The sequence below is a fragment of the Peromyscus californicus genome, unplaced genomic scaffold (genome assembly GCF_007827085.1).
Source record: "Peromyscus californicus insignis strain IS unplaced genomic scaffold, ASM782708v3 Scaffold_21__1_contigs__length_65335640, whole genome shotgun sequence".
NCBI lineage: Eukaryota > Metazoa > Chordata > Mammalia > Rodentia > Cricetidae > Peromyscus > Peromyscus californicus.
The window spans coordinates 2,088,554-2,114,294 of record NW_026294514.1 but is presented as its reverse complement, the minus strand read 5'-3'; the positions used below and the strand labels follow the sequence as shown (position 1 = coordinate 2,114,294).

General features: G+C 41.2%; 3 protein-coding genes, 1 long non-coding RNA gene and 1 pseudogene across 18 annotated transcripts in view; 1 reads left to right on the top strand and 4 right to left on the bottom strand.

Moving 5' to 3' along the window:
- The window catches only part of Ankar (ankyrin and armadillo repeat containing), a 99,908-nt gene extending 95,359 nt beyond the window's left edge, over nt 1-4,549 (bottom strand). For 11 of the 12 annotated variants that reach the window (XR_008220811.1, XR_008220812.1, XM_052749375.1 and 8 more), the window contains exon 1: nt 4,436-4,549. The gene's annotated coding sequence lies outside the window, so the exon portion shown is untranslated. Of the gene's footprint in view, nt 1-1,289; nt 1,526-4,435 lie in introns of those variants that run through there. The other variant, XM_052749371.1, reaches the window with a different exon arrangement.
- On the bottom strand, nt 4,508-7,325 carry Asnsd1 (asparagine synthetase domain containing 1). Its single transcript, XM_052749389.1, has 3 exons — nt 5,874-7,325; nt 5,420-5,601; nt 4,508-4,854 (listed from the first exon to the last, which is right to left on the bottom strand). The coding sequence occupies exons 1-3, from the start codon at nt 7,323-7,325 to the stop codon at nt 4,605-4,607; spliced, it is 1,884 nt and encodes a 627-aa protein (XP_052605349.1). The 3' UTR covers nt 4,508-4,604.
- On the bottom strand, nt 7,303-12,428 carry Asdurf (ASNSD1 upstream open reading frame). The gene is made up of 6 exons (XM_052750594.1): nt 12,389-12,428; nt 11,521-11,905; nt 11,400-11,466; nt 9,635-9,688; nt 8,454-8,529; nt 7,303-7,417 (listed from the first exon to the last, which is right to left on the bottom strand). The coding sequence occupies exons 1-6, from the start codon at nt 12,426-12,428 to the stop codon at nt 7,338-7,340; spliced, it is 702 nt and encodes a 233-aa protein (XP_052606554.1). The 3' UTR covers nt 7,303-7,337.
- A 370-nt stretch (nt 12,429-12,798) lies between these two features.
- Nucleotides 12,799-25,741, top strand: part of LOC128117480 (uncharacterized) — a 44,529-nt gene continuing 31,586 nt past the window's right edge. For all 4 annotated transcript variants that reach the window (XR_008220819.1, XR_008220818.1, XR_008220821.1 and 1 more), the window contains exon 1: nt 12,799-14,313. This is a non-coding gene — a long non-coding RNA (uncharacterized LOC128117480). The remainder of the gene's footprint in view (nt 14,314-25,741) is intronic.
- On the bottom strand, nt 19,539-21,003 carry LOC128117479 (60S ribosomal protein L39-like; annotated as a pseudogene).

Below are 25,741 nucleotides of genomic sequence, written 5' to 3'. Positions count from 1 at the left end.
TTGTCAGGGCAACAAAGCTGGATTTTTCTAGAATAAATATGTACCCTTCATTTTTCTAAAGTTAATATTTTCATGGTCAGTCTGTATCCTTTTTAACTTCCAATTAATTGCATCACAAGAAACTTAAATTTGAATTAAAATACTTAAGGTTGTAAAATCTTTAACATTAATCATGTTAAATGATTTGTAAAGCTCTGCTTCTCAGAGCCAAAAGTTACTGAGAAATTCTTGGTGCTACACAACACTCTCCAATAACTGACCACACAGATTGTGGTCTCAAGATTATATATAACATCTTAGTTTGTGTAAGTACATTCTACAACGTGTATACAACAATGAAATAGCTTGACACACTTCCCATCTGTCTGAGTTAAGTTTCTATCGCTGTGATAAACACCATGACCAGAGGAACTTGGGGAGGAAGGGTTAATTTGGTTTCCAGGTCATGGCCCGTCCTCAGTGGGGAGCCCAGGCAAGAGCGGAGGCAGAGACCATAGAGGAACAACTGGTCCCGACTTGCTCCTCCAAGCTTTCTCACTTTGCTATTTTACAAGCTTTCATGACCACTCACAGGGGGCTGCGCCCTTCCACATCGATCATCAATCAAAAAAATGTCCCTGCTGGGCATTGGGAGGCAGAAGCAGGTGGATCTCTGTGAGTTCGAGGCCAGCCTGGTCTACAGATCAAGTTCCAGGACAGCTACAGCTATGCAAGAGAAGAGAAACCGGCTCAAAAAACAAAGAAAAAAATGTCCCATAGACTTGTCTACAGAGCAGTGCGATGGAAACATTGGCCTTGGTTGAGGTTTCTTTTTCCTAAATGACCTTAACTTCTGTCACTTGGCAAAAAACTAACCAGAACTTGACCATTAAATGGCATGTGCTGTATTTCAGAAGAGCGTTAAGTTCGTATATGAGAAGCCACTGCTATGTACTTTATTTTTCATTGTATACTTTTAACTGCCTCACTTCCCTTAACCACTCTTCTCCTGCATACTGTTCTTCCCTTCTTCTCCACCCTTAGAAGCTCCTGAGACCTGCGTGCCCTCCCACTTTGTGGGGTTTCAGCCTAGGTCCCCACACGTCTGCCGAGCTGTTCCTCCTGCCTGCTCTTTAGTTTCCGAGCGGCCGAACACCTGCTTTCACAATAATAACTATTACTTTTTTCTGAGCATCTACTATGTGGGACACGTAAAACACAGTATTTTCACTTAATGTCATCAGCCTCCATTACACAGTGATTTTCAAAATTTAGCCTACATCAAAATCACCTGGACCTTCTTAAAATACCTGTTTCTGGATCACACAGACTTGGGGCAGAGAATTTGCATTTTGTAGTCAATGCTGATACTGCGTACAGAATCCGGCTCTGCAGCGCATTTTTTTCTCCTACGTCATAGGTGCCGACACGTAAACAAAGGATTACATGGGGGCTCACAGTTTTCAGAAACAGAACCCCGCTCCAAGACTTGTGATCATAATCAGCATCTGTCAAGGAGATGGGAAGGGACAAGAAAAAGGGAGAGGCCTACTTGGAAATAATTTTCTTGTTTACTTGGAAATAATTCTCTTGTTTAGGAGTCGCTTCCAGGATGGTCGCTAAGATACTCCCTGGAGCCATTGCTTGGGATGGCTTCTCGATGGTTCTGAATCGCCCCACCATAAGCTCCAGAGCGCGAGCGGGTCAGGGAAGCTGGGAGGGCCTTCCCTGTGCGGAGGGCCAAAGTTGGTGAGAACTGGGAGGGCCCTGAGCTGTGCAAAGCTGTCCTAGGGCTTTGCCATGTGCAGGCTGTGTCTCAGGCAGATGAGCGTGGGCTGGCGCGCTCTCTGTACATTCTGCCCCAAGGCCACGACCTCGCGGTTGATCTCATGAGGACAAATTCTCTAACCTCTCTCTAGATCTCAGCCTAGCGTCATGTTCTGTCACTGCTACTGCGCATCTGCTAATTGCAAAGAAAACAGAAACCCTGGAGCGGTACAAGCCAACATGACAGGCTCCAGTGGTCCTGGTCTGGAATCCTATTGTGAAACAAATGTTTACTGAACACCAGTTATGAGCCAGGCACCATGCCAAAGACTGGAGACCACAGATACAGGGAAAAGAGCAAAACCCCAAGGGGCTTAGAAACACAAAAGTGCTTGCCAATGTGGTGTAAGATGTTGACAGCACCCAAAAGAACGTTCATCCAGATGCCTGTGGAGTGACTTTTAAAATGAAGTCTGGGAAATTAAAAAGTTATCTGTGCAAATAATTGCTGAAGTTGCTCTTCTGGGACAGGGATGCTGCTGTTGAAAGTTGGAGAAAACAAACCATTGCACTGACATCAAGGGATGTGGGCACAAAATGAGTATGTAAAACTGGTTGAAGGACAGTGTGGGATTTTGAGTTTATCCCAAATAATCGGGCTAAGGTGTTAACGATGCAGGTCAGGAGAAGGCTAGGGTGATGATAGTGGTGATGAGGATGGAGTGCTGTGGAATTTCAGGTGGGCTATTGGTAACAGATTACAGGGTTCCAATGTGTTGAAATGACCCTTCACTTCCTATCAGGGGTTACAGGGTGTCAAAACAAGATTCTAAGTTCAGCTGTGGACATAACATAAAGTGCCAGAGAAACAAAGAAATGTCAGATAGGTCTTATGTATCAGAAGATTAAAAAAGGGCAGCTGGGGTGAGACATATAAATTAATTTAAGCTAAAAGTAACTGAAGCCAGAGGAGTGGTTGAATCACCAAGACAGGGCATACTGCTGACATACAGGACAGAAACCTATGAAATTTAACATCTGAAGGTCAGCTGGAGAAGGCAACTAGAGCTATATAATGGGACTCTGTCTCAAAAAGAGAGAGGAGGGGAGAGGGAGGAGGAGTGGAGGGGAGCGAGACACACACAGAAGGGAGTTGGAGTGGGGAGGAGGGAGAGAGAACAGTTATGAAGGTTAGGGTCAGCAGAATACAATGAAGAGATGGCCATGAAGACGAGAGGAAAGCCACAACTGGTCAGAAGCCAAAGGATCTACATCATGAATTAAGTGACGGGTACGGCCAACGTTGTCAGTTGTAGCAGTCAGGTCAGGGGAAGTTTAACTCCTCTCAATCGTACACTGAGCAAGGAGGCTCTTAGTGGCGAGGCAGAACTCTTTTACACGAAACTGCATTTACCAGGGAATAAATTCAGGGCATAGGGAAGTCTTTGTCAAGCTAGTCTGTAAGTCTCCTAACAATTCTGTACTAATAGAAAGATCAGAAAGGCAGATTCCAAACAGTAAAGAGTGAGGGTGATACTGAGATGTGGTGGGATCACAATGGACAGTTAATGAGGGAGGCAAGAGCTGGTCACAGACCGCTATCAGTTTGATACACAATATTATGAGCGACATGGAAAACAGACTTTTGATTGGTAGAGGACTGTTTCTGTTTGTAGTGGCAAGAAAGCAATGGAGTAACTACAGGTGAGGTGGAAGTCATGATGCAAACATGCACCAGGATACGACTCCAAGGAAACCAACTCTATGACACCTTTGCTCTTGGACATCCACTCAACAGAAATCAGAAATAAATGTTTGATGACTTCTGTGCTGGGCAGGGGCAGGTGTTGGGCTAATTAACTGATCTGTGAACAGCTAAGATGGGACAAGACAATTTGAAGGACCAGAGAATATTTTAAGTATTCTTAGAAATTCCTCAAGTAGGAAAATGAGTTATGACAAGTGTATTAAGTCTCACTTAGGAACATGAATCTCAATTATTTAGCTTCTCAAAATTTTAGTTCTGGAATCTGTCAAACCTAAGTCGAGGTTCCTAAAGACAATAGCAAATTGAGTTATTTGTGGCTATGGCTCTCATGAAGACTGGGGGAACAACTGTGTTTTACACACTGACACCAGGTTTGTTTTCTTCCTTTTCCTATACATCTCTGAACATCACCTGAGTATTCTACAAAGTAACTCAATTTTGACACTATCTTCCAGGAGTTGGCATCAGGCCCCAGGTTTAAGAGCTCAGTCTTACAAGACTGGCACTTCAAATGCTAAGTGCAAGTTAGGCCTCTGCTCCTTCTCTCCAGCCATTTATGAACTGGACTCTCACAACCGGGCCCACCCTTCAGTGTTAATAGTCTGCTTATAGAACTCAGGAGTTCACACTCAGAATAGAACATGGAAACAGTCAGATGGAAAAGATGCACAGGACAAGGTGCTGGGGTGGACGGCAGCCTCCCATGCTCTCTGTAATCTCATCCTAAAAGCCCCTTCATGCATTTGAAAACTGGAACTCATCACATCTTTAAAGAGCTTGACTGGAGTTTCATCTCCAGCCTGTTTCACTCCACTTCTCAGGTGAAACTTCCCCAAAGGCCAGTTGTAAGCCTGTACCTATTTGGGCTTTCTAGTAACAACCTCAGGGCTGAGGCCATCTAAGGAACCCTGCCTAACTTACCTTATGAACTTGATCAAAAGGAGCCTTGATGGGAAAAGTAAAAATTCACACACGAACTGTGAAACCACCACATCCCACAATGGTAACGCAGCCGCTGTTTAATTTTTAGTGACTGTCATACAGTGTTATTACATGGTAGAATCATTATGTCATCTTCTTGAGAGGTTTTCTAAGGTAGGATTTGGAGCCTTCCACATTTATCAGATGCCTTCTCGTTAATTTTCTCCAGTTTTGCAATTCTAGATCCAAACTGCATGGCTCGCTTCGGCAGAAGGGCAGAGGCTGTGAGACCAAGTTCAACAGCTGCAAGGCGTAGAATGAGCTTCTCACCAACCCCACGGGGCAAAGTCAGGTCTACCTTTTCCCAAATCGGCAGGGAATTTAGGAAAGACACAACATTCTCATCCAGGAAAGGAAACCTAAAATTCGTTAAAAAAAACTGATAGTGACTACTATTAAAAAATAGTCTATTAGTGATTATTCACACAATTTAATGGCTAAAATTTAATCACATTAAAAAGGTATTTCAAAATGTGGCAATCATATGCATTACAAAAATATTCTAAAAATCTAAATAAATTAGTTGTCTATAATATCAAGAACTAATTTCAAGTTGTTTCAGAGTATTTTTGAGGATGTTCCCAGTACACAGCATGTGGTGAATAATTTATGTCTGATTTGAGCATGTCTACAGAAACTGAACTTTAGGGGCATGAAGTCAGTGTAAAAGGTTCCAAAATTCTGGACTTGTAACACTGTATCAAAATTGTAGTATATAATCCCAACAAGAATTACTCAGTCACCTTAGACCATGAGTGCAAAGTTGCTTACTCCTGCTCCCTGGCCCTTCAGCTTCGCTCTGGATGGTCATACACTGAGACAGTGTATCAGTGTTCCTGTTTTGCTTGGGACCAATCTCTAAAGACAAGGAATGTAAAGCCTCCTTTTGTATTTCCACTAAAAAGCATTCAAATAGTGAGTTACCTAGCTTCCTTTCCATGGTCACCAATAACTCTGTCATCACGACCAAGGTTTCTGGAAGAAATGCGACCCAGTTCCATTGCTATTTCCTCATTCAATCCTTCTAGACCAAGAGACTGAAAGCGGACACGATGACGGGAGTAACCTGCCAGCTGCTCATCCGCACCGATTCCCGTGAGAATCACCTACAGAGACATGACAAAAAGGATCAAGAAAGTGAGTCCTATTTTTCTTATAAAGCCTAAAACGTTATAGTCTTAACATTTCAGGGAAAAATCCACAAGTCAGAAAATAGTAAAAAAAAAAAAAAAAAAGTTCAATTTTAAAGAAGTAATATACACTGTATTATAAAGTATAACTAAAATAAGAGTAGATTCTTACAACCTTAAATGTTGAAAGGTTCAAGAGTCAACATTAGGTCTTAGAAATTCCTCTGAGCAAAAATCCCAGTGCATACCTTTGCACAGCTCTTGTAAGCTCTCACAGCATCCTGAGTCACTAACCAACCGATTCCTCTAGAAGCAAACCAGACAGCACAGCCAATGCTATCATCCAGAACTGTTTCCAAGGGATGAACTAAGTGACATATTCGAGCTCTTCTTAGCTTTTGTAGTTCTTCAAGAGGTACATTAATTTCAACAAAATTCCAAGTTCGACAAGGGTTGACAGACTGTAGTTCCTTTAGTCCTGCTTTTCCTGTGACTCGGTCTGGCACCTCGGTTTCATCAGGACCCTTGGCCACTGAAGCACCCTGAGAGGACTCTTCAGAAGGGATCTCATGATGGTTTTGCTGTTTTCTTCCTACAGTAGGAACACTTGACCCAGTCTTTTGTTTAGTCACAAAAGCCACATTCAGAAGATCAATTGGCTCATCTAAAGGAATATGACGATCAGCAAGGGCTGCGATCACCATGGAATCAATGCCTCCCGAGAAGAGGATTGCAATGTTTGCTTTGTTATTACAAGTTTTCAAAACATCCTCTGATGCCAGGTTTTCCTCCCTGGCTAAACATAAGACACGTCTCTTGACTGCAACATCCAAGACATCAATAAATTGATGGACTACTTTTCTTGTGTGTTCATCTCTAAGAAATATCTCAAGTGTCTCTCTTGTATGTGGAACACTGGAACTGTTTCTACAATGAGTTTGCAATGAAGCTTGAGGCAGCATCTTATTCAAGGGAGCAATAGGTTTTGAAAGATACAGTTTGTCTTCATTTGCTACCACTGACACAAACGATGGCAATTCTGCTAGAGTCTGAGTTGGGTCATTAACACATTCTTCAATAACATTCTCCTTAGAAATGTATTTCCAAGGATATAATTTTAAAGTCACACATCTCGAAATAGCAGCAGAATTGAGATCGATCTGGAAAATTCCAGATGCTGGAACTTCTTGCCACTGGTCTGTAAGCCCAGATATCTGGGCACCAACTGAAGAGAGGCAGAAAGTCTTGCCCAGATTACTAAAATGCCAAAGCAAGCTACGACGGCCAAAAAAGTCCCTACCAAACCATAAGTAATGGCTAGAGGCTTGATAATATATAAAAGACCAAGGACCTTGGACTTTAGAGAAGAGTGACAAAATATCAGATTCATTCTTACAGGCAGAAAGGCTACTGAACACAACTTGAGTGTCATTGTCTTCTGCTTCAACCTGTACTCCGTTAAAAACTTCTCCATTCCATAAGAACACATTGCCGCTTTCATCTTCCACAGGCTGGGCAGTCAAAATACCTCTCAAATGAAGAACATGACCAGAAAATAAACACTGATAGTTAACAGTAGATTTTAGCAACTGCTTGCTACTATTGGGGCCCCGTCGTCTAAGATTGTCCAGCAAATCCTCTTTTAACTCTTTACTGAAGTGCTCAACAGAGAAGCCTACAGAACAGCAAATGCCACACATGGTTCTGTGAAGTCAGGGCGACTGACTCTTGACTTTGGTTGTTTCTGAGTTTTCTAATGCTTGGTATTCTCTTATTAGTTCATCTAATGTATCTGTAGGAGGGAGGGAGGAAAAATATTGAAGTAAAAGTTCAGAGATGTTTACCTATTAACTCATGGACAAAATAGGCTACTTCTCAAGATTATATGAGTAGATGTACTGTGTAATTGCCAGTAATAATTCAAAATGTTTTAGTGACAAACAATGCTGATACTTGGTAATAGTTTCTTTCCAATGAGTGTTTATTTTGGTCCAAGCATTTGGCTAAGCAATTACATTACAACTTTTAAGTCCAACAAGACCTTGCAGGCTCAAAGTATTCCTCCCAAAAATGAAAAAACTGTATAATGATTTTTCATACTCTGGTCAAGCTCTTAAAAATACATGCCTACCTTCCTTAGTAACTACAGCAAATACACCTTGCAGTTATATTTTTTATTTCATACATTTGTGATATATTTCGATCACACCCACCTCCTATTCCACCCTCCCTATCTCCAGTTCACCAGGAGTCCCATCCCTAAGGAAACTTGGCTCTCCTCCCTCACAGTCATCAACTGCCAACCACAGCTCCTTGGTACTTCAGCTCTCACCCGTCCTCAGAGAAGTTTCTTTCAGCAATGGATGACAGTTAAGACCGAGACCCACAACTGGTGCATGTGTAGACATTACGTGACTCTGGAGTGCTCAGTCCAAAACTAGATATCTATATCATACCTCTTACCCCTAAGGCTTGGGCCATAGTAAAAAAGGGGACAGAAAGACCTAAAAACAAGAGATCGGGGAGGACTGCTGCAAGACAGTGTCTTCCAGACATGATGGGGTTGTTACGAATATAAACTTTTAGCAGCTGCAGCTGCCTGCCTAAGATCAAGCCAGTCACCAGCCCTAGCTGAGGAATCTTTTTAAAACTGTAGAGATCTTTGGAAGGATAACTGGGAACAGATTATTGTAATACGCATGCATGTATTCATTCAGATAGGGTTTAATCAAGGCACCATTATGAATCCCCACAAAAAGCATATAAAAGGTTTTCTCCAGCATTCCATACACAATACTGAAAACAAAACCAAAAAGAAAACCACTCACTTTTGCTTTCAGAAAACATTTTTGTTCGATCTGCAAGAAAGAATATGTTGCTGTTTGGTTGCTGCTTGTATACTTTCTGCAAAAGAAATTTACAATATCAGGACATGACTTGCATAGTGATGCTCAACAGAATCCTATTATCACTTATTCTTGAGCTTCAGGAATATTCAGAACAACAGTTTATCAAATATAAACAGATACAAAGTCACTCAATACTATGCCACCCAGAAACGGCTGTTTGCATAGCATGTGCATCACACCAAAGGCTACCACAGCCACAGGGTTATATTGACTCTTATAAATGAGTAATATGGAAACATTTTCTGATCAATGAAGGTTCTTTACATTACCACGTCGGTACAACACTATAGTTCTTTGCTGCCCTCAAACTTCAGACATTTGATGTAATGCCAATTCTTCACTATTACAAATGCTGACGATAGCCACTGTGATTAAACACCTATATGTTTTCATGGTTGTTTACGCATCAGTTACTCTATAGGAAGCCCCAGGTCAAGTCTCATATAGCATTTATACATTTTGCCAACTTGATCTCCAAAAGTCTTGTATTAATTTATCTTAGCTCCCAATATTTCACAAATGACAGTATCAGAAATGTTGAAAATGTCAGTCATTATATAATCTTTAAAATGCTTGAAAGAGCTCAAAATCATTTCTTCACTTAAGATGTAATTTTTCACAGTAAAACTACACATGAAACAGCAGCTGACTTATGAAAACATCATAAAAAAGTCATTAAATAAGTTAAGTATTTGGAATACTAAAGTTTTCTGTGGAAAAGGAAGTAATTCATTCCTTGTTAAAATGTAATAGGGAAAGAAGTTTTCCAACACTGAGATGTATTGACATATGCAGAAAAACAAACTAGGACACTTTAGTTTTACAATTAATATGATAGAATTTTGTAATTTTAGCATAAATAATTCCTAATTTTTTTTTTTTTTTTTTTTTTTTTTTTTGGTTTTTCGAGACAGGGTTTCTCTGTAGTTTTGCGCCTTTCCTGGAACTCACTTTGTAGACCAGGCTGGCCTGGAACTCACAGAGATACTCCTGCCTCTGCCTCCTGAGTGCTGGGATTAAAGGCGTGCGCCACCACCGCCCGACAATAATTCCTAATTTTAATATACTGTATACTATTCCAGATTCCTACAGTAACTTACCCGATTCTTCTTCAGGTTAGAAAGTTCATCCACAAGAATTTTTTGTTCTTTAATCTATTAAAACAAAGAAAAACCTAAAGTAGAAGTCTTCCAAGTATGTTTAGTGAGGACATTCTAGGTAACAGGACTGGGGGCTGTCACACAGCACTTGTCACATTGGACACCGTACAGATGCAACGGCACCCAGCTGGGGTCTGTGGGGAAAACAGCTGGCTGGGGAAGGAAAAGCGGACTTAAGACTTGCCAGGTGCCAGTTACCACATGGCTTATACCTTTAACCAAAGTGAGACACTGTCTACCAAAATTAATAGCAGTCCTTTAATCAGTTTTATAAAGTCTTGCTGCAGACTAAAAAAAGAAAGGAGAAATAAAATGAATGTGGGTTTCTATCCTTTCCCAACAACCAGTGCTTCTCATGATGTATGCACTAGATGACAGCCAGACACTCAGATAAGACACATGGTACTGACTGACCCACCTGAGGAGATAAAACATCACCTTCCTCCTTTACATTATTCTACTTTGCATGGTAAAGACTGCACACTGCTGGATCATTAAGCTAGGCTTGTTTGTGATCATCGGGTGAATGCCTAACTAGGCAATAACTTCTTTTAAGTAATCACACACCACCACATGCAGTATTAAGAAGCAGATTATTTTGAAAACTCACACCCACCCTATTGAGTGTACACCCTTATGTCTCCACATTGGCAGAGGTTAGAGTTGTAGTAATGACCTGCAAAGCCACAGGAGTTCATCATCCTTGACACTCTGCTTGTACATACAGTGTTTTAGGAATGACAGGTATACAACTCACTTCAGTTGACATCAAAGAAAACTGTGATACAGTGGGAAGAAGGCCACTAACTGAAGACGTCATTTGGGACAGAAAAACAAATGCAGAATTTAGGACGTGTAACACCTGAAAAGAATATACCCACACCCCTCCACTACACGTTTAAAGATTTTTGTCTGTAATTGGAAGCATGGTGGTGCATCCCTGAAATCTCGACTCCTAGGCAAGAGAATAAGGTCATCCTCCCCTCAAACAACAGTGTGTTTGAGCCTGGCCTGAGCGACATGCAAAACCCTAAACCTACAAGGAAGGAAGGGAGGAAGGAAGGGAGGGAGGGAGGGAGGGAGGGAGGGAGGGAAGGAGAAGGGAGGAAGAAGGGAAGAAGGAAGGGAGGGAGGGAGGGAGGGAGGAAGAAGGGAGGAAGGGAGGAAGGAAGGGAGGGAGAGAGGAGGGAGGGAGGGAGGGAGGGAGGGAGGGAGGGAGGGAAAAGGGAGGAAGAAGGGAGGAAGGAAGGAAGAAGGAAGGGAGGGAGGGAGGGAGGGAGGAAGAAGGGAGGAAGGGAGGAAGAAGGGAGGAAGGGAGGAAGAAGGGAGGGAGGGAGGAAGGGAGGGAGGGAGGAAGAAGGAAGGAAGGAAGGGAGGGAGGGAGGGAGGGAGGAAGGAAGGAACGAAGGAAGGGAGGAAGGAAGGAAGGAAGGAAGGAAGAGAGAAGCAGGCAAAGGTTCATTTGCTAGGGTCCTCCTTAGAGACGACTGGATGAATGCTTTTGGGATCACTCAAAAGTTGACAGCGTATTTGAAGGACACAGGCAGCTGAGGGCACCCTGCGTCGGCACAGGTGGTGAGGGCGGCTGGAAGAACGGGGGCCCGTTTCGAAACTTTCGGGGGAGAAAAGGCACAGCCGCGGGCCCCCGCCCACGTCCCTGGGGCCCCAGCCCCAAGGAAGGCGCTTGCCCCGCGTCCCACCGCACCTTGCTGCTAAGGGCCTCGGTGTTTGCAGCCGTCGACGTGGGGGCGGGCACGGGCGCGGCGCGGTCGGGGGCGGGCGCCGGTGCGGCGCGGTCGGGGGCGGGCACCGGTGCGGCGCGGTCGTCGGCGCGCACCCCACGGCCGGGCATCTCCACGATGCGCCGCACCACGGGGACCCGCGCCGAGGTGGGAACCGCGGCCGGAAAGACCGGACGAGGACCGCGGAACCTCCCCCCCGAACCCCGCCCCTTCCGGCACCCTGACCAATGGAGTTTGCACACTGACGCCTGCGCAGTCGAGGGCGTGCGCGGGGAGGGGTGTGGGCAGAAGAGTGCGCATGCTCGGGATGGTTTGAGGCTGAAGCGCCAGTTGCGGGAGGTTGTGGATTTTCTGTGTCGTTGCCTAGCGGGTCCGATGTAACTAATGATAATAATAGTAGTAGTAATAGTAATAATAATAATAATAATAATAATAATAATAACAGCAATGATACAATCATCATCTTCATCTCACTCTCACATCCAAATAGACTATAGAAGTAAAAATACCAGACAAGGTCGGAAGCTGCAGCGCGGATTTCAGATACACAGTGCTGGCGACAGGGCTGTAGAGACTTGGCAAGGTTTTTGACACTCTGTGGTCAGGGCTGCCAGATGAAATACAGCTTCATATGAACTGAAGATGAATTTTGTGTCATTTGTTCATGCAATATCTCAGTCAAGTCTGGACACAGGCACGAGAGAGTAATGAGTGTTTTTCAGCTGACTGGGGTGTGTACAGAGCAGCACCGGAAGGGGCCTAGCTGCAGGTAAGAGGGCCGCAGAGACTGACCTGTGGGCTGTCGTTTTGTTAAGACATGGATAGTTTGGTAACTAGAAACCTTCAAGGTTACGATCTCTTGTTCTGTAAGTCAGTAATCAGTAGTGTGCCTAACTCTGTGATCTTGGCAGTTCTTTATTTATGCACTTCTTGGGTGCTTAACAGGTTTAACATCTCTGATTCTTTAGTGAGTTGACTAAAACTTTTGACATACCTTTGAAACGCTCAGGTGAACTGGTAATGGAGACAACTCAAATGGCTAAAGGTTTTACACTGTGAGTTAAGCTATGCATGCCTTACTGGTGCTTTGAGTAAATCTCAAGTGGTTATAGAACTAAATGTACTTTAAAATGTTTTCCTTCTCATTGAATTTTTTTCTTTAATTTTTTCTTATTTATTATTATTATTATTATTATTATTATTTTAAGAGATTTTCTATTCATTTTACATACCAACCACAGATGCCCCTCACCTCCCTCCTCCTGCCCCCCAGCCTTCCCCCTCAGCCCCCCCCCCCCCCCATTTCCACCTCCTTCAAGGCAAGGTCTCCCCTGGGGAGTCAGCAGAGCCTGGTACATTCAGTTGAGGCAGGTCCAAGCCCCTCCTCCCTGCACCAAGGTTTCGCCAAGTGTCCCTCATTTAATTTTTTTAAAAAAACTTTTATTTTTGTTTCTGATTTGCACATTCCTGCTAAGCTATATCACACTGGAAGCAATGATGATTGGTAATTTAGTTTTATAGTCTAACCATTCATTTAGTGATAGCTGCAGGATGGGAGATACATGGTCCTTTTTAGAAGAGATTGGTAGATAATCCAGTTTGTTGACCTCTTTGTGCCCATTGGATGAGAGCAGCTCCTAGCTCTCTGGGCTGGTCAGTTACGTGTGTTTCTGTGTTTACCGTCAACCTGAGACTGAAGTTGTTAGAATACACGTTACATCTCACTATGTAAATGTCAAATAATTTCCTACTTTGGAACATACTAATAATCATTATTCCTTTATTTTATTAAATTCATCCTTATATATTTTTTGTACATGTACACTGATCACAGTCACCCCCACCCCCGACCAGCCTGTCTGTCAACTCTGCTCCCCACAGGTCTCTCTCATAGTCAAAGGGGTATTTTGAAGATCAAAAAATTAATATCTGTAAGTGCTCATTGTTAGTCTCAGGCACATACTGAGGTCTATATAAGTGTGCTAAACAGCAAATCAGAAACTATCAGGGTTTTTATAAAACAAAGAATCTGGGCTGTGGATTGCCTGGTTTATTTCATATTAAATATACATCTTCTTTTTCAGTTATTTTCAACAAGGCTGGAGTGTCCATAGCTAATGCTTTAAAAACATATGGAGGCACTTTTGGTTGGTGGGTGTCTTTTAATTGATTCTGATGGGGTAAGGTAAAGTGGGAGCCCCTTGTAAGGTGACAGACTGAATCAGGCTGCTTTTAAGGAGCAGAACTAGCAGTCCAAAGGCAATCTCAGTAAAGAGATAGTGTTGGGCATTGTGTAGGATAGGAGGAGGCAGACAAGGGGTTAAGAAGGTGAAATCAAAGGACAGGAAATACCACAGGCTTAAGAATTTTGTCAGAAGGCAACAGAACTCAAGATACAGAACTGTTGTTTACCAGAGGAACTCTAGGATCTGTGAAATAGACCACTGGGTTCTTATCAGAGGCATTGGGAACCCTCACTCTCAGGGTCCTGAAGGTGCCTCATGTCTTGTCCTTGTTTCCACTCTGCTCTCCTGCCAGGGTAATTTGACAGTTTCATTGTTGGTGATTCTACCTCACAATCTAGTAGTTAGAGTCACTTGTGAATGTTACCCGTGTAAGATAGGTAAGCTGCCTATGTCTGATATACTTAGCATGTCTGACAGCTACACAAAGATCATCGAAATTGGCCTCTTTTAGACTCCGGCTGCACTACTGCCACTGCCTACTTAGCTTCCCAAAGATAAAGGCCATGCTTCCCCTGTTGAGGTCTGCAAGACTGAAGTAGACTCAGTCATCTCTGCAAGTTGGCTCCCGCTACATGGCTGTCAGTAAAAATGGCTATGCGATGTCTACTACCAGAGGAGTTGCAAATACCAGGTAGGCATATGATGCCTTTAGAACATGTAAATGTGTCGTCCTGAGTGAATTAGCAAAGAGAGAGTCTATCTAAATGATACATGATGGTGGCTGTTTCCAATTCAAGTGGTGTTTTTCTTTATAGATAATCCTCATTCTTTATAACTAAGGATTCTTTATTAACTAAGGAGGTTTTGGCCTAGTTCTGATGGTTTACAGTAATTAAGTTTTATCAAATCATTAATCAAAATGTATTTACAACCAAATGCAATACTGCCTTGGGAGCATTAATTTTTTTTTCTTTGTGAAGCAATTCAACTTACCTGTGTTTGCCTGTACGTTCCGATTGGTTTTTAAAAAAATATTGCTATGCAGTAGCTGTTAGGTCAGTCTGTCACCTTACAAGGGGCTCCCACTTTACCTTACCCCATCAGAATTAATTAAAAGCCACCCACCAACCAAAAGTGCCTCTATGTGTTTTTAAAACATTAGCTATGGACACTCTAGCTTTGTTGAAAATAACAAAAGACTCAAATCTCTATATATTCTTTTAGTTATTGGCATAGAAATTGACCCAAGTTAGTGCATTTATAAGACAGATCCAAAGCTCTTAATTCTTACTAGAATTTTGTGACTATCTAGGAAACTTTGTTAGATTGCAGGGGGATGAAAGGTATGGAGAAAGATAAACTACCTTCAAAGAGAAGGAATACACAGGCTTTAAAAAGCAGGAAAATTTTCTAGTCATTCTAAGAATTTTGGTGAAGCTTAAACAGCATGTGAGGTAGCAAGGCATGCAGGCTTAGGGGAGGAGCCTGTGCAGAAGACAGCCCGTGCAGCCTTGGAATCAGGAAGAAACTTGATTAATTGAGGAATAACAAGGCCAATAAATGAAATTAGCTCATCAGCTATGAAAATTGGAGGGAATTATGGCAGAGGACTGTGGTGGTATTGTGTTCCCCAAAATATTGTGTGCCCTAATAAACTTATCTGGGGTCAGAGACAGAACAACCACTAGATACAAAGGCTAGAAAATGGTGGCACTCACACCTTTAATCCTAGCACTCCAGAGGTAGAAATCCCTTTGGATCTCTGTGAGTTCAAGGCCACATTGGAAACAGCCAGGCATGGTGACACACGCCTTTAATCCCAGAAAGCGAGCCTTTAATCCCAGGGAGTGGTGGTAGAAAGCAGAAAGGTATATAAGGCGTGAGGACCAGAAACTAGAAGCATTTGGCTGGTTAAGCATTTGGCTGGTTAAGCTTTTAGGCTTTTGAGCAACAGTTCAGCTGAGACCCATTCGGATGAGGACACAGAAGCTTCCAGTCTGAGGAAACAAGACCAGCTGAGAAGTTGGCCAGGTGAGGTTAGCCGTGGCTTGTTCTGTCTCTCTGATTTTCCAGCATTCAACCCAATAACTGGCCTCAGATTTGATTTTATTAATAAGACTCTTTAAGATTCCTGCTACAGAGGACGGGAGACAGTAGGTAGGTAGAGCCAGAGCCCTGGAGCTTCTGCAGTACTAAGCACTCACTATACACAGCACTAAGGTGTTTCTTATTTCACCACAAGGCATACACAAGTCTGCAGATTCATTTCACACACAGTAGGATTTTCCACCAGAACACTTTCCACATCTAAAGGAAAGGTCAGGGTCTAACTCCAGCAGTGTGCCTTGGCTCAAATAAACTAAGTGAAAAGGTCCAGTATAATGTTAGAGGTATGGATCAGCCAATCAGTAGAACATGGAGTAAATTCACATGGAGTTTACTCACAACTGGTAGTCTCTATCAACTGTAGAAGAGGCAAAGGCCTGATGATTTCCTTCTCCCAACTTGTAGTGAAATCTAAGAAAATTTACCTAGATTGAAGAAGGGGAAAGAGAATGGGGAGAGAAAACGTACAGCCTCCTCACGCTTTTTTCCTTTTGTTTTTAAGGAATGGGGTCTTGCTGTGTAGTTGAGGTTGGCCAGGAACTCACTATATGACCCAGGCTGAACTTATTTAAATGGAGATCTTCCCGCCCTAGCTTCCCAAGTGCTGGAATTACCAGTATGTGGTACCACACCCAGGGAGATAAGGTACTTTTAAAAAGGGGGAACAGGAAAACCAGTTAGTTTTCATATGGGTGTGATGTAGGTCAAATATGAGGTTACTGGTTCCTGTGTCTGCACTAGGCTTATTTCACTTTACGTCACGCCCTGTAGTTCCATCCATGTCACAAATGACAACTTCTCCTCCTCCCCCCTCCTTCTTTTAATTTGGATCGTCTTAATGGTTGAACAGTATTGTGTGGGTTTTGATGTACCATACTTTCTTTATCCATTCATCAGCTAATGGATAAAAATGTTTATTTATGTCTATTAATAAGTAATAAAGAAGTATAAATGTCTCTTCAACATACTCATTTCCATCTCTTTGGATATAGATCCAGTAGTAGCATAGCTGGGATTGTATAAGAGTTCTGCTTTTAACTTTTTGAGGAAACCCCCTACTATTTGCACAATGTCTGCAGTAAATTTTAATTACATTTACACTAGTAGTGTGCAAGGGCTCCATTTTCCCAACAGCCTTTCAATGCTTGTTTTCTTTGCCTTTGATAGTCATTCTTACTGGAGTGAGCTGCGGTCTTTCTGTGGTTGGCTCTTCTGTTGGATTTTTTACCCTTCCTGGCCATTTGCATTTCTTCTTTTGAGAAACATCAACTTAAGTGTATTGTCTATTTTGAAATTGGGTTATCTGGTTTTTTGCCACTGCATTTTTTGAAATCCTTATATGGTCTAGGTGCTAATAACGCTTCATCAGATATATAGTTTGCAAATATTTCCTCCCACTCTGAGGTAGCCTCTTCCGTCTGAGGGTTGTTCCCTTTGCTGTCCAGACGCTTTTGAATGTGATGTTATCTCATTTATGCATTTTTAATTTCCTGTGCATTAGGGGTCTCACAAATCTCCTGTCCATCCCAGTGCCCTGGTATGCTTCCCCGTATTCTTCTGTAGTTTCAGATCTTACATTTAACTCATTAATTTATTTTAAAAAGTAATAAAAGCTGGGGGTCTGGTTTTCTTCTACATGCAGATATCCAGTTTTCCCACTACTACTAATTAAAAATAAAATCCTTTTTCCGTATGTGTTTTTAATATCATGTGTGTGTGTGTGTGTGTGTGTGTGTGTGTGTGTGTGTGTGTGTGTATGTGCCTGTGAATGTGTGTCTGCCTATGGATGTGTATGCATGCCTGAGGATGTGTGTGTGTGTGTGTGTGTGTGTTTCCATATAACTTTTAAGTTAGTATATTTCTACCTTTGGAAAACAATGCCTTTGGTATTTTGATAAGGATTTCATTGGCTCTATAGATTATTTTTATTGTGGACATTTTGACAATATTACTTGAACATAAGTGTATTTCCCTTTTTCCTGCCTTCTTTAATTTCTTTCACCAACATTTTATATTTTTTTATTGTATAGAACTTTCATTTTTGTTAAATTTATTACTAGATAGTTAATGTTTAATACAATGCAGCTATTGTGAATGAGACTGCTTTATTGATTTTCAGATAAATCAATACTAGTATATGACAACGGTGCTGATTTTTGTTTGTTGGCTCTGTGTTCTGCAACTTTGCTGGATTCACTTATGCTGAGAGTTTTTGGTGGGATCTTTGGGGTTTGATACAACATTTTACCACTGTCAGTCTGAGTTCCTCCCTTCCGATCTGAATGCCCCTTATTTCCTTCTCTTACCTAATAGCTCTGGCTAGGACTTCTAGTTCCATGATGAGTAAAAGTGTTGAAAGTGGTATTCTGGTCCTGGACCATATTTCAGAGAAGACAGCTCTTAGGTTTTTTTTCCATAGTTACACATACTTTTAATATGTTGAGGCCCATTCATTCTTTCTATAGCCATTTTTCCAGAGGGTTTTTTTTTTATCATAATGACATTGAATTGTATTCTAATTATTTATTATCTTGTTTTCATGCATGCTATACAAGTAGTTCATCACTGAGCCGTATCTTCAGCTGGGTGTGTTATCAGATGCATTTTCTGCATCTATTGAGATGACCATGTATATAGTTTTTGTCCTTTGCTGTGTTGACTTGTATAGAATGTTTATCTGTTTGTGTAGGCTCAATGATCCTTGCATTCCTAGGGTGGTGAGTCATCTTTCTAACATGCTATTAAATTTGGTTTGATGTATTATATGTTAGAGAGTTTTGCATCTGTGTTTATTAGTGATCTGGTCTATAGCTTTTGTTTACTGTTATGTCTTGTTTTGGTATCAGTGTAGTTCTGTCCTTATAGAATGAGTTTTGAGAATAATTCCTTCTCTTCAGGTTCTTTGGAATAATTTAAGAGTTGGACCACTCTCCTCTTCCAAAGATCTTATTGGAATATGACGTATTTTCCTGACATAGAAATGCCTCCTTATAATATAGAACACAGTCATCATTTTAATTAGAAAATGGGTGACCTGAACTCATTCGTCAAGGAGCTGTGAGTGTACTACTGTGACATGTGGAAACCTTCTTTTCTTCAAAGTTCAGGTGTTCCCTTGGAGCCCAGCTTTTGAAGGCATGATAACGTGTTCTCCACTGTCCCTATTCCCACCCCTTGCGGGAAGAATGTGAACATTTTTTTTTTCTTTCTACATCAGACAGCTTGCCAAATGGGATTCCAACATATTTTTCAGTTCTTCTAAAATGCCTGGACTATTCTATTACATAAGCATTCCAGTCTCCCAACCATGATGGTGCCCAAGGCCCTGTGTGCCTGGGCCTATTCTTACACCATACTGGGCAGAGTTGGCTGAGAAGCAAGGCAACTCTCCAGGCAGCCAGCAGTGGACAGTGCCAAATCACAAGATTGTATTTTCTCAAGATGCCAAAAGATGTAGAAGAGAGCAAAGAGGGAAAAAAGAAGAAAAACATCAACAAAATCATCTGTCATTTTTTTCCTTCCCTCCCTAATAGGCATTAAAACCTTATTTGCAAAACAGAAACCAAGTTGTTTTCCCCAAGAATGAGCCTCCTAACTGGTTGATTGAGTTACTTGATACAAAGTAGTCAGCTGTGAAATCATATACTTGTGAGAAACCCTAAACAGACTAACGAGGTTGTATTTATATACTTATGCATTTATACATGTGTATGTAACAATAATAATGAAAGAAAAAGAGGCAATGAATTTGAGAGGGAGCAAGTTGGTGTGGAGGGGTTAAAGCAGCAGTTCTCAACCTGTGGGTCACGACCCCTTGGAGCTTTCAACAACCATTTCACAGGAGTTGCCTAAGACCATCGGAAAACACAGATATTTACATTGTGATTCATAAGAGTAGGAAAATTATAGTTATGAAGTGGCAACAAAAATAATTTTATGGTTGGGGGTCACCACAAAATGAGGAATTGTATTAAAGGGTCCCAGCATTAGGAAGGTTGGGAGCCACTGGGTTAGAGGGAGGAAAGAGAAAGGGGGAAATGATATAATTATATTTTAACTTAAAAATTCAAATAATTTAAGAGACTAAAAAAAGAGAACAGTGAGCCATAACTAATTAGGAACAGAAGTTAAGGGAGATAAAAATTGAAACTGTTGAATAAATAGAATCAACAGAAAAGCAAGTAAAATAAGAACTAGAGTTCTAATAAAATATTAATTTACCTTACTGGGGGAGTGGAGAGTCAGTAAAAGTTATAAGTTTAGGAATAAGGAAGGCTAAATACACAAGATTGGAAAGAAAACTTTTAAATAATGACGTTATGTATAATTTACTTGTAATAAATTGGAAAAAAATCTTAAAACAAAACCCTGTATTTGACAAATTGTGAATGGAAAGAATGACTCAAGAGAAAGTAGTAAACAGATAAAATGAATAAATACAGAAAAACTGAAAAGATGATAGGAAAAATTGTCTTTAAAGTGTACTAACCTGAATCATTTTTGTTTTACTATTAACGTCTTTCTAACCTACAAAGAACAAATATTTTCTGTATTTGAACTAGCTCAATTGGTAGAAAACTGTGAAAAATTGTGGGAAAAAACTAATTTGGAAGCCTGTATGGTCTTCACATCAAAAAGTGCTTCAAATGAGAATGACCATCCTTAGGCTCGTATGTTTGAATGCTTGGTTTCCAGTTGGTTGAACTGTTTGGGAAGGATTGGGAGGCATGGCTTTGCTGAAGGAGGTGTGTCATTGGGGAGTGGGCCTTGAGATTTCAAAAGCTCACACCATTCCCTCTCTTCCTGCCTAGTACCTGTGAATCAAGATGTATGCTCTCAGCTACTGCTCCAGTGCCATGCACACCAGTGCCATGCACACTTGCAGGCATGCTTTCTGCCATGAAGATCATGAACTCCAACCCACTGTAACTGTGAGCCACAATACACATTCCCTTTTATTTATTTTTTTTGGAAGGTTCTACATTTTATTACTGGACAAACTACTCCCCCAACTTAAAACACGACCAAGTTCTTCAGGTTAAAAATGTTGAACTCCACATGGTAGGATTGCTTGGTGACCCACAATTCAGTATAAATTGTCTTGCCATTGTGTGAATCCTTACAGACCCAGCTTTGTTCTCCTCCAGTGTCTTCTCTTGGAGTTGTACCTTATTTTGTTACCAGTTTTCATCCGAATCCACTGAGGAATAGGACGATTTTGCTTTTGTTTCTTGGCCAGGAATCACTTGATTCTGAAAGTCTTGTGAGAAGACATGGTGAGAAGCTAAGTCAGGAGTCCACTGCACGATGGAGGAGGAAAGGAGAAGAGCCACATTCCCTTTTATAAGTTGCCTCCATCATGGTATTTTATCATGCCACTTGAAAAGTAACTAAGATACTTCCCCAAACGTATAACTATGGGTTCAAATACTTAAGTAAAATATTAGTATCCTGACTGCATCATCATACTGGCTGGAGATTACAATGAAGTGGAATTTATTCAAGGCACAAGGAAGTGTTTCCTTGATGAACTAATTGGCAAATAAATAAATTCAAGATGTTGAAAGAAAAGGTTTCATGAGACTGAAAGAAAATACACTTGCATCCCAAAATAATATTGGGTAAAGTACCATCACTCTAAATGTACAGAGAGAATTTATAAAGGTGTTTATAGTAAAAAAAAAAAAACTAAAATTTCTGTTTAGTAACAATTGAGTTACTAACCATAAAATAATATCAGTTGATATAAAAAAATTTGGTTCTAGAAGGAAACAATATAATGGTACATTTAATGCAGTATAATTCTATTTTAAACATTAAATAAATTTTAAGAAGTATTACTATATTGATAATTTCTTATAATGATTTCAATGTATGTATTTAGGTTCAAATAATATTTTAATATTACAATGTTTAATAGGATTTAGCAACTTTTTTTTTTTTTTTTTTTTGGTTTTTCGAGACAGGGTTTCTCTGTGTAGCTTTGCGCCTTTCCTGGAACTCGCTTTGGAGACCAGGCTGGCCTCGAACTCACAGAGATCCGCCTGGCTCTGCCTCCCGAGTGCTGGGATTAAAGGCGGATTTAGCAACTTTTGCATGAACAAACTATGCTGTTTCAGGTTTTAAAAATGAAGGAAATACAGGCAGATATGATGGCATGTGCTAGTAATCATGTCATTGCAGAAACTGAGACATGAAGCTAGTGATAAACATGCCCAAATGCAAGTGTCATACTGAAATTATCACCATGAATTATTGACTATAAGAAGAGTTGAATGAAAGTCATTTTGCCTTTCTGTTAGAACTCAGGAGATGTTCCCGAGACTCTAAAGTGATGACACCTATACCCTGCAGCCACTCCTGGCTAGACAAATGCCTGGCACCTATTGTTAGGTCTTCAAATATTTGTTGAATCCAACTGAATTCAGTTTTGCACCCATTGAAAACCATTTCACAATTTTGTTCGTGGAACCGTCCCCTGATAAGAAGGTCAATGATCAGATAAATAGTCCTGTACCCTGGTATCTTCTCTGTACTAACAAGCTGTGTGACCTTGGACAATTCACTAATTTGGGGGCAGTGCACTGTCAGCATTGAGAGAACAAAAGTGATGTGTGAATCTATTTAGGATTGCTTATCACATAAGTTCTTTATATATATTTGGCTTTTCAAGGTTCCTCTGTGTAGCCCTGGCTGTTCTAGAACTTGCTCTGTCGATCAGGCTGGCCTAGAACTCAGAGATCTCCCTGTCTCGGACTCTCATGTGCTTGGATTAAAAGGTGTGCCCCTACACCTAGGTTGTTCTACTCTTTTAAACATTCAATAAAGAATTTGCAGAGACTTGAAATGTTAGCTAACTAACAAAAATCTTATGGGGTGGACATTATCAGTTCAACAGGTAGGTAAAATGAGTCAGAACTGTGAGCCAAGGAAGGAGCACACATGCCCACCCTCCCTGGGGGGCTGTCTGTAGTTAATGGTTGCTGGTAAAGGAGAAATCATTTGCTTCAGTGCTGTAACCACTAGTAAGTTGCCCACGTTTCTAAACAGTCCCCTTCTTTGCTCATGTAAACCTCACCTGTGAGCTCCTAAAGCAAAGAGAGGGGAATAGGAGGGAGACTTCCGGGAAAATAAAGAAGTTCACCAGGAAGGGGAAGGGATGTGCCAGAGTAATGGTGATGGAAACAACCCAAGTACATGATATACATGTATGAACTTGTCAAAGAATAATAAATAAAAATGTAAGTGTCCTACTCCCAAATTGAGAATAATCACTAGTCCACAGGCGCTTCCTGTCCTACCTTGCTCAGCCTGCAAAGGACCCTGTTCCTTTTGACTGATGGATGGCATCAAAAGTTTTTGACACAAGGCCACTGATCTGTTAGAGAGTCTCAATTTTTTAAATGAGATAGGGATCCTACCTAGTTATGTGTACTGTAGGCCAGAGGCTGAACTTGCTGGGCCAGAGGCAAAGAGAGACGGTGGAGAGGAGACTGAAGCAGAGGGGTGTGCTGCAGCCTCTGATGGACACAGTGAGGAAGGTCAGAATGCACCTGCCCAGTGGTTGGATGCTTCACAGTAGTTACAGTCATGCTCAGGTGTAAGCATCAGTTCTCAAGAGCCTATGGCTCCTGTAGAATCAAGAACGGAGACAGTGGAGGACAATTTATAGTACTAAACGTGAAAGAGAAAGATGAAAGAGCAAGTCTGATTCTTAGCTTACACCTTAAACTAGGAAAGCAAGCAAAATAATGCAGAAGATAGGAAATAACTAATGCTATAAAAATAGAATCTGTGAAACAACAGTTGACTCTTTGAGCAGGCCAACAGAGCTGATGTGTGTACAGCCAGGCGGTCAGGAAAAGAAGCCGGTCAGGAAGCACCAAAGCAAAGCCGCTACAGAAGCGACTGTCCTTGATGGACTCACACTTTAAGTCCTTGCATTAAAACAGGAATCCTTAAAAATTGCTGGTTTTGCTGCGCACACACACAAGGGGACATTCTCTTACACATTTTGCCTAGTTTCTAGAAATCTTGTCAAACAAATACCAAATGACAACTGCTGATGTTGCTGCACCACTTTTTAGTTTCCCTTAGACATTGTGGTTCATAGCTCTCTGTAGTAATACAGTCAGCAATGTTCTAACAATACTTACAGTTACTTCTACTGTAACAGGGTTACAGGATTGAGTGTACACTACACACTACACACACACACACATACACACACACACACACATACACACACACATCCCTAATCCTAGGCATATATTTATATCAAGGAGAATAATGATTGTGGTTTCTTTAATTTCTTTGTCTACTAGTCAACAGGTTAGTAGACCCAGGTAAAATAAATTACAAAAATATCCTTCATTTCAGCTAATATATCCAAAGCATTGTTTCATCATGTAATCCATATAAAAATCAGTAGTGGTATTTTCTAGGAGTGTTTTACATGCTTTAATACTGTCTTCAAAGTCCATATACATTTTATATTTCAAGCATATCACAATTCAGATTTGATATATTTAAGGATCTTGATTGTCACGTTTCAGTGGGTAACTGTGCTGGTTGTACAGGTGTAGGCATGCACACTTAATAACACAAGAGTGTCTGCCCTTGCTTTGTGAAATCTAGAATCACAGCCAAACAAACCTGGAAATAGTCTGGGAGTGACCACATCAGCACATCACCGGAGAGAATACTGTCTGCCTTGTCCTGCAAATGAGCAAACTGGATACCAGGGTCTGCAGACTGCTGCCCTTTCTAGTATTAATGGTGTGGCTCTGTTGGAGTGCTTTGCAAAAACAAGACACTTGACATTGTATGTGCTCTTCAGATTTTATATACACAACCTGTCTCATTCCATAAAAGCCTGGAAGAAGAAACTATTTGGAGCATGAAGGAAAGATGGAAGGAAAAAAAGGAAAGGAAAGGAACCAAGAGAGGGAAGGAAGAGTGGAAGGGAACATGAGGGACAGAAAGAAAATGGAGGGAGGGGGGAGGGTGATTGAAGGAAGGTGGTATCTCTCCAATGTCAGTCCCTGCTTCCTAGGGCAGTGGGTGATTATCTGTGATGTTAAAGTGAATGTTCAAACAGAAAGCTTAGCTGCTGAATGCAATGCTAATTTAAGCTACAAAGTACATTGAAAAGCAAATCATGTCCTGAGATCCCCTTAGACTGTGGACTTATTTACATATGGCACAGATCTAACAGACCTTGGGCTTTGTGGTCACAGCCCTGTGGACTGTAAAGTTCACATCAGGAAGCTGATTGGAAAAACCTACCATCTGCTCCCTGAAGGTCTGTTCAGTACTGAAAAGAATGTGATATCAATGTGAATATAGTTCAACTAGGAATATGCTTTAAAATTCTAAGTGAACCCTTTTTTGCATGTTAAGAGATGCTCTTTGTTGAAGTCTGTGTGTGTTAAATGTGTATTTTATTTATGTATACACACATAGATAGACAGACACACACAGAAACACATTAGACACAGACACATGCACAGACATAGACACATGTGAACACACACAGAGGCACATACACACAGATATAGACACATACAGACACACAGCCATAGACATAGAGAGAGACACACACACAGACACACACACACACACACACACACAGGGACATAAACCCCTGAGTCTGGAAGAAGAGAAAGTCTGGAGCTGGAGTTACAGGTGGTTGTGAGCTACCCAATGTGGGCTCTAGGAATCAAACTTGGGTCCTTGAGCCACCACTCTAGCCGTGTGTGTGTGTGTGTGTGTGTGTGTGTGTGTGTGTGTGTGTGTGTGTGTGTGTGTGTGTGTTGAGACATTAGTTTTATCATATAGCCTTAGCTAGCCTAGTACTCACTATACCCCAGGCTGACCTCAAACACACATTGTCTTCCTGCCTTTGTCTCCCCCATGCTAAGACTACAGGAATGTGCCACTACACCTGGCTTGGCTATTTAATCTGAGACAAAGTACTGGCTAGTTAATTTTTAGATGAATTTCTTGTTTGA

Excerpts from the sequence above, each read along its gene's own strand:
- Asdurf (XM_052750594.1), bottom strand. The coding sequence starts at position 12,428 with ATGTCAAAAGTTTTAGTCAACTCACTAAAGAATCAGAGAT. Across the intron at positions 9,689-11,399 it reads CCGAGGCCCTTAGCAGCAAG|ATTAAAGAACAAAAAATTCT; the intron begins GTGCGGTGGGAC and ends TTGTTTTAATAG. Across the intron at positions 8,530-9,634 it reads CTAACCTGAAGAAGAATCGG|AAAGTATACAAGCAGCAACC; the intron begins GTAAGTTACTGT and ends TTTCTTTTGCAG.
- Asnsd1 (XM_052749389.1), bottom strand. The coding sequence starts at position 7,325 with ATGTGTGGCATTTGCTGTTCTGTAGGCTTCTCTGTTGAGCACTTCAGT. Across the intron at positions 5,602-5,873 it reads CTTACAAGAGCTGTGCAAAG|GTGATTCTCACGGGAATCGG; the intron begins GTATGCACTGGG and ends ATGTCTCTGTAG. Across the intron at positions 4,855-5,419 it reads GACCATGGAAAGGAAGCTAG|GTTTCCTTTCCTGGATGAGA; the intron begins GTAACTCACTAT and ends AACGAATTTTAG.